This window comes from Aptenodytes forsteri, unplaced genomic scaffold (genome assembly GCF_000699145.1).
Source record: "Aptenodytes forsteri isolate BGI_AS27 unplaced genomic scaffold, ASM69914v1 Scaffold155, whole genome shotgun sequence".
Taxonomy (NCBI): domain Eukaryota; kingdom Metazoa; phylum Chordata; class Aves; order Sphenisciformes; family Spheniscidae; genus Aptenodytes; species Aptenodytes forsteri.
The window spans coordinates 6,806,612-6,817,080 of NW_008794446.1; the positions used below are offsets into that span (position 1 = coordinate 6,806,612).

The following is a 10,469-nucleotide window of genomic DNA, read 5'->3' on the forward strand; positions in this document are numbered from 1 at the left end:
TGTTTAGCCTGGAGGAAAGGAGGCTGAGGGGAGACCTCATCGCTCTCTACAACTACCTGAAAGGAGGTTGTAGCGAGGTGGGTGTCGGTCTCTTCTCCCAAGTAACTAGCGATAGGACGAGAGGAAATGGCCTCAAGTTGCACCAGGGGAGGATTAGATTGGATATTAGGAAAAATTTCTTCACCAAAAAGGTTGTCAAGCGTTGGAACAGGCTTCCCAGGAAAGTGGTTGAGTCACCATCCCTGGAAGTATTTAAAAGACGTGTAGATGTGGCGCTTAGGGACATGGTTTAGTGGTGGACTTGGCAGTGTTAGGTTAATGGTTGGACTCGATGATCTTAGAGGTCTTTTCCAACCTAAATGATTCCATGATTCTATGATTCTATACAGCTAAGTCTTGAGTATGGTGACAATGTCCTTAGCAAAACTCTGATGAAGAAGTGTGTGTCTCCCTTTGGAGCACTTAATTTTTCTTTATGAAATACAGTCAGATCGCTCTCCCAAAGAAAGCAAGAGTGCCAACTGAAAACACTGCAGATTAGTGGGGGATAGAGAATATTTTCCTCTCTGAATTCTCCCCTTGTCACCTCTTTCCTTAAACAATTAAGAAGTCTGCCAGCTCAAACGCAAGCACCTCAGGTTGTAAACCTATAAAATAAGCATGCAACTGGACTAGCAGTAATGCAACATTTCAGGAAGTAACCTCATAACCCCTTTTCTATCATCAAATCTCATTTACTTGTTCAAGTATTAGGTATTACTGAGAATAAACATGAAAGCAAAGCTTTTCTACCAGGAGAAAGGTGTAGACATATTGCAGCATTCATGATGAAATACATGATACAGATGCAAATACACAAATAAATGCATATATTTGTGTGTGTCTGAGTAATCAGAAACATTGCTGTCCTAATTTATATATAAATTGTATCTTTAACAAGAGTTGAATTGCTTAGAAAGGAGAGGAACTGCTAGACCCGCAGGACTGGCAAATTTAATACACAGAGAGGTGATAAGGAAACAACATTTGATTAACTCACTCTTTGAAAAAAATACTATAAATACTACTGAAAAGTGTAGAATTAAGTGAAGTTAATGAGTAGAATTAAGTGAAGTTTTAATGATGAGATCCCTGTTATACTTTTCAAAATCAGACATTAATCCCATCAAAATAATCAGCTAATTAATGCAAATCCTAATGCGCTTGCTCCAAGAAGTCTTTATAACCAAGGAAAACATATTTGTAATTTATATGTTATAGACACAGTATCCTTCAATGCTTGTTTTGAATTACAAGTTTCCCATAGAAAGAGCAGAGACAATTTACATAAAATAAACAAATGTTAAGCTTTCGGAGACACTACTGCACCTTTAAATACATCACGATTCAATGACTTCCTATCTTACCTACAGTGCAGAACACTTTTTCTTACAGTCACGCTATTTGCCTGACCCATCCGAGGCAAAGCATCACCTAAGGAGCAGCACTGCTTAATAAGGAACTCGCAGCCAATGCCAACACGTGTGCCATGTCCTACAGATGAAGAAGGATCACTGCTCCAGTCACATTTCAGGCTTCACACTTGGAGATCACACTTGTGGGACCATTCATTATTATTTTACTTTCTACTTGGTGTGTCTTAAAACTAACAAAACCCTTAATGTACTTGTAGTACTTACAGTCCATCACAGCAGTTCAGGGATTTAATTATCAATTACTTTAGAGTAAGTTTTATGAGTATTAGTATTATACATGGGCCAAACCACTCAGCTTATCAGTGCTGCTTAAACAGACTGCTACATTATGAATGGCATGGCAAAGGGGAATAAAATCCTCATTATGAGGCACTGCTTCTGTCCTCGATACTGTGCCATAGCGATTTCAGTTTAAAAGCCTCCGTGGTACCTCACACTTTGTCACGGGATGGCAACTGGCTAGATCCTTCTGCTTCCATTACTCCAGGGCAGGACTGAAATCACTAGGATTAGAAACTGGATTAAAAGCTCAGGATCGAGCTGCAAGAGATGCTAATTAGCAGTCCTGAAGGCAGGACTGGAATCCTTGTGTCCTGGTTTCAGCTGGGATAGAGTTAATTTTCATCCTAGTAGCTAGTACAGTGCTGTGTTTTGGATTTAGCATGAGAACAATGTGATAACACACTGATATTTTAGTTGTTCCTAAGCAGTGTTTATACTAAGCCAAGGACTTTTCAGCTTCACATACTCTGCAAGTGAGGAGGTGCACAAGAGCTGGGAGGGAGCATAGCCAGGACAGGCTGATCCAACTGGCTAAAAGCATATTCCATACCATATGACGTCATGCTCAGTATATAAGCTCGGGGGAGTTGGCTGGGGGGCAGTGATTGATGCTCGGGGATTGGCTGGGCGTCAGTCGGTGGGTGGTGAGCAGTTGCATCACTTGTTTTTGCTGGGTTTTGTTCCTCTCTCTCTCTGTTGTTGTTGTTTTCCTTTTCATTACAAGTTGTTGTTGTTGCTGTTGTTATTATTATTATTATATTTTATTTCGATCATTAAACTGTTCTTCTCTCAACCAATGAGTTTTCTTACTTTTGCTCTTCCGATTCTCTCCCCCATCCCAGCAGGGGCGGGGAGGGCGAGTGAGCGGCTGTGTGGTGCTCGGTTGCCGATTGCAGTCAAACCATGACACCTTGAGAGAAAAGTATCTCCTGTTCCCCAGCTGCTTTTTCTGCAGTCAACGAAGCCCTCACACCCCACAACACCCGTGAGCAAGGGTCTTACTGGCTCCGCTTCCAGTACGCTGGCCATATGTTCATGCATTTTGTTTGCTTATATTTGTAAATATGACTCTATCAAAGCTGCATTTAATCCTGTTTCTCAAATATTACATCAAAACCAGTAATGCAGACTAAAGTTTAATACTACAACTAACTGCCAAATTAAGGGAAAGTGGTTGAAAATGGTGTTGGGTACCTTAAAACAATTGGCTAGACAGTGCCTGGCCCTACTCTGAGCCCCTCCAGTCAGCCCCACATGGGGCTGGGGTTGCTGTCCCAACCAGCCCCTCCATGGCAACCAGGGACCCATCTCCGGTCTGCGTTTGTGCACCAGCGTGGACACAGCCACAGGAACCAGTTCTCTGCTGCCCTTCCACTCCTATGCCAGTCTTGCCCTGTCTACTGTCACTTCAGCCTCTTTCATGAGCAATTCATTCTTCTTAAAAGGGATTATTAAAGACGAAAAGACCAGTATGCTGATCTATGAAGTTATACATTGCTGAAAGAAAGATTAAGTCATTTGAGGTATAGAAGGAAAAAGGCTTTGGACAAGGAAGAGGTGATTATAAGCCAATCTTGAATGGATAATTGGGAAATAAAATGCCAAAAATAGAAGAATGTAAAGTAACTAATATAAGATATCAGAAATACATGAAAGATCAAGAAGGGGAGGCATTGAATCAACAGAGAACAATAAGAAATACTTTGCAACAGAGTAAGATGTTGCAGAAAAATTAAACACGTTCTTCATCTCGCAAGGGAAATGGAAGGTGAGGTGCCAGAAGTGAAAACCATGTGTCCTGGGGTGGACAGGGAAAAACTAGAGACATTAGCAACCTCTCCAGAACAAGTCTTGGGTAATTTAAAATCAATAAAAACAGTCAGAGCCCAAAGACCAGATGAGACACACTTCGGGATCCTGAAAGAGATGGCAGACAGATTATTGGACTACCATGAGTTATCTTTAATAGCATCTTTGAAACAGCGAGGTATCAATAGACTAGAAAGAAACAAACAAAACAACAGTTGTAGGAAGGAAGTTATGGAGAGCTATGAATTCAATTTGACCTCCAAAGCAGACAAGGTCCAAGAAATAATCAGTGATAAGATAAAAAAACCCCAACTTTTGAGAAATAGGAAAACTTTAGGAAATACAAGTTTAGTGGAATAGGAATCGCACTAACAGCTAGTGCAATTTCCTCATGTATACTTCTGATGCACTGGCATTTTTAAAGGCAGTATTACAGACAATAAATAGGACTGATAGGCTGATACTGTTTAGATTTTAGAATGTCACATAATATAGGAATTCAGTAAATTAATACATACAAGACAAGTTCCTATATGGATTAAAAATGGCGAAGGAAAAGTCATGTCTGCAGTCATCAATGATGGAGGATAATATGGATGATGGATGGATGATGGATGAATAAAAATCAAGGCAACGTTCATTTCCGAGGATCAGAAGAGACAGTGGATTTGTTAATAGGTCCTGTTCGTATATTCCTCTCATATCTATCTCCCAAACTGGTTCCTGTATGCAACCGCTTACCCTACTCATATCCTGAACTTGCAGCCTCTTGCAGTTTCATTTAAATGGAAAATATGATCCAATTGCTCTCTGCACCTGTATCCCCATGTTCAGTGCTGACTGAACTCAACTCACAGGGCTAAATTGGTATTTACTATCCAGTGTGCAATCTTGGAGTGTCTCAGAAGTCACACACAGCTGAGCTTGGTCAGCTTCTGCTAATGGCATCAAAGTAGATAAACTCCAGATGCAGGGTCAGATAGTGAAGGATAGTGGCAAGAGGCACTGTGTAACAGAGAACCTTGATTTTCTGATAAATCCCAAATCCTGGTAACCTGTATTACTGACTGATTCTGTCCTCTCAGGGTAAGTCAGGACACTCTGACCCATTTCCATTCTAATTTTCTCTAAATTTCTTCTGCAGCTTAGTATGGAGAAATGGACACTGGCGAGAGAGAGTAATAGATTTCAAATACCTGCAAAGAGGAGAAGACCCCACGTCCACTCCAGATAGAAGAGGAAGTAAATTGCAACAAAGGGCATTAGGCAAAACACCAGGGAAAACTTTTAACTTGAAAGCAGGTAATGCATCGGAGCAGCCTGCTCTCAGAGGCTGCAGGATCTCATATTGAAGGTTTTTATAAATACTTTTTCATTAAGAGGTTAAATAAACATCTATCAGAAGGAATCCCATCCTGGGGCAAGAGAAGGGACCATATGACCCCATGTCATTACTTAACTTTGTCCCTTATGACTATTTTTAAAAATCTCTGCAGACTTGTAGGCTGTTAAACAGCTGCTATGTTTCACTCTGGCAATGACTGACTTTCAGTTGTCTCTGAACTTGCTGCTGTTTAAATGTACGTTGTTAAAACCTCCAAGCTTTTCCAGGCTACCAAGGAGTGTCCTGTAGAAGTAACTATTATCTCTGTCTTGTGGCGTCGTACACTTCTCCTTCCGACTCTTCTCTTGCTTTTCCCTCCCCTGTAATTCTGCCCAGGGTCATGCTGAGCTGGGCAGTAGCTGGGAAGAAAAAGGTATTAGAAATGTTGTCTCCAAAGAGGTGTATACCAGGGCTTCAGAGAATCAAGATCTCTGCTGGCACATCTGAACACTGCCCAGGCTTTCAGAACACAACATGGTGGGGAACATCATATTCAGTCTGAACGATGGGGTCTTCATGATGGAAGAAAATGTCCCATTATCTTCCGCAGGACAAAAGCAAAGATTTTTCAGGCATTTACAAGGAGGAGGAAGATAAAAAAGAGCACAATGAGAATTATTACTGAAATTTATTCTCCTTCTTTGGCAATGACCTGTTAAACAACCTTTGTGTAAGTCCCAGACTCCCTAGTCAGCCTTGCTGCAGGATAAAAAGACACACCTCAAAGAGTGCTGTTGGAGCTTTGTAGTATCAGGTCAAGATGTTGCTCATTTTTTTATATTTCTGTCTGAAAAAAAAAATATCTTATTGGTGACTACAGTTAAAGGAAAGGAAAGAAAGTTCATACTTTACCTGACGCATCAGGATGATAGAGGCTGGGAGCACTCGTTATTTCTCCTTGCTGATGGAGACAGCTACCTGAGGATCTTTGACTTGCAATGAGAATCCTGCTCTTTGCAGACGGTAATCTGGACACTGCACCCAGTCCTAACTGTGGCTTGAGTATCATGGCAGATCGATAAAAACTTGGGGGGACCTCGTAGTGAGTATATGGTGGAGGGCAAAATTCATCTTTCGCAGGCCTTTCCCCAACCTACCGAAAAATCATTAACACAGATATTATGCAATAAATCAATAAATCCAGAAAACATGGAGCTCTAAATTGCTTATAAAGGCTAATTTTCCCTCCTTGTGAATCTGGGCTTCACAGCACTGCAGACTGATCATCACTTTCAAGAAGTGATGGTCTTACCATATGAATCGCTCTCCAAAAATATGCACATTACAGTCCCAATACACAACTAAACCCAAATAAAGAATTAATCTCTTCTCCAAAAGAAAATAGACAAGTGGAAGATCTTCAATTAGTGAAAATGAAGTTACTGTTAAGTCCTGAAAGGTGATATTATTTACAGAGGTAGATACACCAAGAGAGTGTGTAAGTGGAATTTTTATTAGAAGTTATTTAAAATATTCTTACTGAGATAAAATTTTGGGGGAAGTCGGTTTTAACTTAGTTAAAAATAAAGCTGAAGGTATTTTAAGTTCATTTTATCAGAGAAATGGTATTGTCAAATCATTTGTGTGAGGAAAAAAAACCTCTACATGTTCTTACTGCAAAATGTTCATTGTAATCTATGCCCCTGAAGTTCCTGAAAAGAGACCCGGTTGTGGAGGTTGGCACGTTTCTGTACATTACATTTTCAGGGGGCTGTCGAATATTCCAAATCAGAGCTATAAAACCCAGCTGCCCATCTGAATTGGAGAAAAAAGCAAATTTGCAGATGTGAAACATTTACTATTTATCACAAATAGATGCTGCTTTGCTAAAATCAGTGACAAATCTCTCAGTATTTTAATGGGCATATACTGTGAGGACAGCACAGTCCCAAGCTGGAAGCATTTCCAGCAAACTGGCTTTTACCGGGGAACTTGCAGTTGGGGAATGACCCGGTTCCCTGATTCAACCCTTGCATCTTTCTACACTCAAGCTGGGCTCTGACTCCCACCGCGCTGTGCTGCTTCGTGACTTCGGACAAGGGCGCAGAGCAATGTCAGTAGTTTTCATCTCTCTCATTTGCAAAGAACCGTTTGCTCTTCTGGGTAGAGTCCAACTTCTTTATCATTTTCTTATAAAATGCAAAATCATCATAATGTAGAAAGGACCCATGAATATTTTTTCAGTGCATCCCATTTAGGCCACAGGAAAAAAAAACAGCTTAGGAAATAGGAAATCTGAACTAAATTTGTTTAAAATTCATCAAAAAGTGCCATAGGCTACCTAGGAAGAAACGTAACTGCCAATTAACTCTGCTGTAAGTTATGTTGCATATAATATGCCAAATCAATTTCTATTTAGCAATTTATAAGCATTTAGAATATGCACTTCAAAAAACAGCAGGAAATAGGAAATCTGAACTAAATTTGTTTAAAATTCATCAAAAAGTGCCATAGGCTACCTAGGAAGAAACGTAACTGCCAATTAACTCTGCTGTAAGTTATGTTGCATATAATATGCCAAATCAATTTCTATTTAGCAATTTATAAGCATTTAGAATATGCACTTCAACATTGTCTATAAAAGCTTTGATCCTAGCTGCTTCAAGAGCTTTAATCCTAATTTAGCTAATCTTTAATATGCTAAAAGAGACAAGATTGGCCTTAAACTATTAAATATAGAATCTTTGAGGCCTCTGCACAGGAACTAGGAGGGCAGATGTAACAAACACTGAGCATTATATTTTTGCTCTATATTTTTTCCTTTGTTTGCAGTCCTATTTCCTGCCATTAGAACTTCCCGTTTCCTTTTTTATTATACTCCTATAACCTATTTCTACAAGTTAGGATGCAGGTTTTTATTGTATAGATGATTCTCTAGGCTTGGACTGCAGGAGATATTTAGCGTCTTATTTTCAACTTCTGGATACAAGATTGTTTTCCTGTATAAGATTCAGTTATCTTTTCTCTCCCTGATGAATTTATTTCAATCAGATTTCACAATACACTTCCTATGATTTCATATTTAACTGGCAGTGAACATACCAATGCCAAGTACTTGCATATAAGGAATAGCGAAAATCTTTAAACATAGAAACCATGCATTTTTGATAAACTGGGTCAGCTTATCCAAACCTTCAGTCACCTCATTTTTCTTTATTGACAGTATCCTATGAATAACACAGAAGAGCAACAAACATGCATACAAAAACAATCAATCACAAGCATAAAACAACTTCTCAAGCTGAGAGAAGTGAGAAGGATTTACCCAACTATCTCTTGAAGACCCCAATTTTGGGGGACATAAACTTCCTATGAAGACACACTCCTTTTTCTTTTCTATTTAACAGTGAATTCATGAAGTGTATAATTCAACTCGTCTCAATAGAATCATGTGCAGTTATTGATTATGAGGCCATTTTAAAGATCTTCAGAAAGATTTGGATTAATATGAGACCTGTTAGCATCCTGTACTAGATTTTTGTACGAGGGACTTTTAAAGAAAAGAACTGTTGCAGCCTGTCAACTAAAAAGAAGCTCAGCTCAGAGTTTTATTGTGTGTGGCTGTCTGCTCATTCCCCACTCACCCCATTTAATGAACTTGTTAGAAAGAGCTGGAAAGTCTGCAGCTAATACTTGGAGCGTACAGGAATTTTCACAGGCTGGGTAATCCTGAGCAGAGCTGGCAGCACAGCCAGCAGGTAAGGATGCCCAACACTTTCCTTCGTGTTACTTTGTTTATAACGTCGTCAAACATTAATGCCTCAAGCAAGAATTTCTTGTCAAGTGCCTGCTTCAGGCAACTATTTGGGAAAAGAGTTGGTGACATCGGTTCAGGCAGTTCAGATCATGAGATTAGGGGGAAAAAAATTGCTGGTTTGGCTATGTATAAAACAACTCCCCCTACTCCTTTTTCATCTACAGGCCTTTTGTTTCAATGGGCTTTTGTCCATGCTCTCTGGAGCAGAAAGATGTCTGTGCTGGGGAACGGACCCAAGGAGGTTGTTCAACAGGGCAGGCACAGCCTTGAGGAGGCAGGCAGAAGAGCTGGTGGTCAGCAGACCTCCCTACAGACCCCCACCAGAACCAGGACTCTCGGCAGCATCCATAAAGTAGTGAATAAAGTGAGCCAAGGACCACTCTCTGGCAAGGCATGGACCATATCCATACAGGTAAACTCTCACCCTGCAGACCAGGCTGGTCTCATCCATACTGGTCCTTGGGAACAGCCTCTGGGTGAGCACACACTGGCAGAGGTGGACACTGAGCTGGGGAGCATGCTCCCAGTCCAGCAGTATGGACAACTTTGCGTGAGCCTTGGAGGCTGTGCCCTCCCGCCGTTCAGTTCACTAGCCCAGCAACAGCCTTTGGGTCCCACAGTTTGCTCTGTTACTTCCCACGGAGGTAACTGACAACACAAAGTGGCCACAAATTCCCACTGGTGCTGACTAGAAGAGGCTGAGGTCCACGTGGAGACAGGGAGCCCACGTTGTGATGAAGCATGTAGACAGCAGCGATCTGCCCTGGACAACGACTAGTTTTTTTAAGCATTTCACTGTGAGGGGTTTTCTACGGGTTTTTTTTTTGGATGAAGACAGGCATGAAAGATCTACCTCCACACCATGCCGAGGTTCCAAAGAAAAGCACTCGAGGAGCTGCCAATGCCACAGGCAAGGCTGCCCATTTAACCTTAACTCAATTCCATTATGGACGCAGTCTCTAAGCACAGCTGGACCGCCTTCACGCCTGAGCTGGGATTTTTGTCTGAGCTGCCCTATGTGGGCCTTAGCACAGGCAGCTCAAGGAGCCCTGCAGGCTCCCCGCTGCACAGAGGTAGCCCTCGAGTCTTCCTCAGACAGCTCTCCAGGCCTTGCCTTGGAGTCTCCTGTCCGAGACAGCACCTTCCAATTTTTTCCAGCTCATGGCACCCAGAAGGGGTATTTAATTGTTCCTATCATTTAGCTAGCTGAAGGGTGCTTAGGGATTACAGGTCTGATTGATAGCAGCTATTAACACTCCCTATCATAGCTATGTAAAGAGCTATAAAATGCTAATCAAAGCCCTCCAAAGCCCAAAGTGAAATAGGGCAGGCTGGGATTTTTTCCCTCACAAAAGTAATGAAGAGTACCCATCCTGCCCCAGAGTCTCCTTGTCTCCAAAATCTCTGATTCTCCAACACTGTCCCTTCACCAGGATGATTTTGATCTATCCCAACCCGTCCCAAGTGCTTTATTTCAGATTACACATCAGTCATCTGCTATGAACCCATACTGTGCACAGCTGCTCTTCTAAGCATCTGTCCACTTCCATGGATCAATCATTTTCCTTTCTCTTGATCCATACTGGAGCTAAATCAGTCCCCTTTTCATTCCCCTAACTAGCAGGGGACTAAGATACTTGCTTTTAGGGTGGCAGCCCAAGAGAGCAAATACCATCCCCTGCTATAGAATCATAGAATCATAGAATCATTAAGGTTGGAAAAGACCTCTAAGATCATCGAGTCCAACCATTAACCTAACACT

At 41.2% G+C, this 10,469-nt stretch overlaps 1 protein-coding gene across 1 annotated transcript in view; it reads right to left on the bottom strand.

Moving 5' to 3' along the window:
* Nucleotides 1-10,469, bottom strand: part of MTUS2 (microtubule associated tumor suppressor candidate 2) — a 208,560-nt gene that overhangs the window by 192,292 nt on the left and 5,799 nt on the right. Inside the window, exon 2 of the mRNA XM_009290220.1 lies at nt 5,803-6,043. Within this exon, the coding sequence (XP_009288495.1) occupies nt 5,803-6,043 (241 nt within the window). The remainder of the gene's footprint in view (nt 1-5,802; nt 6,044-10,469) is intronic.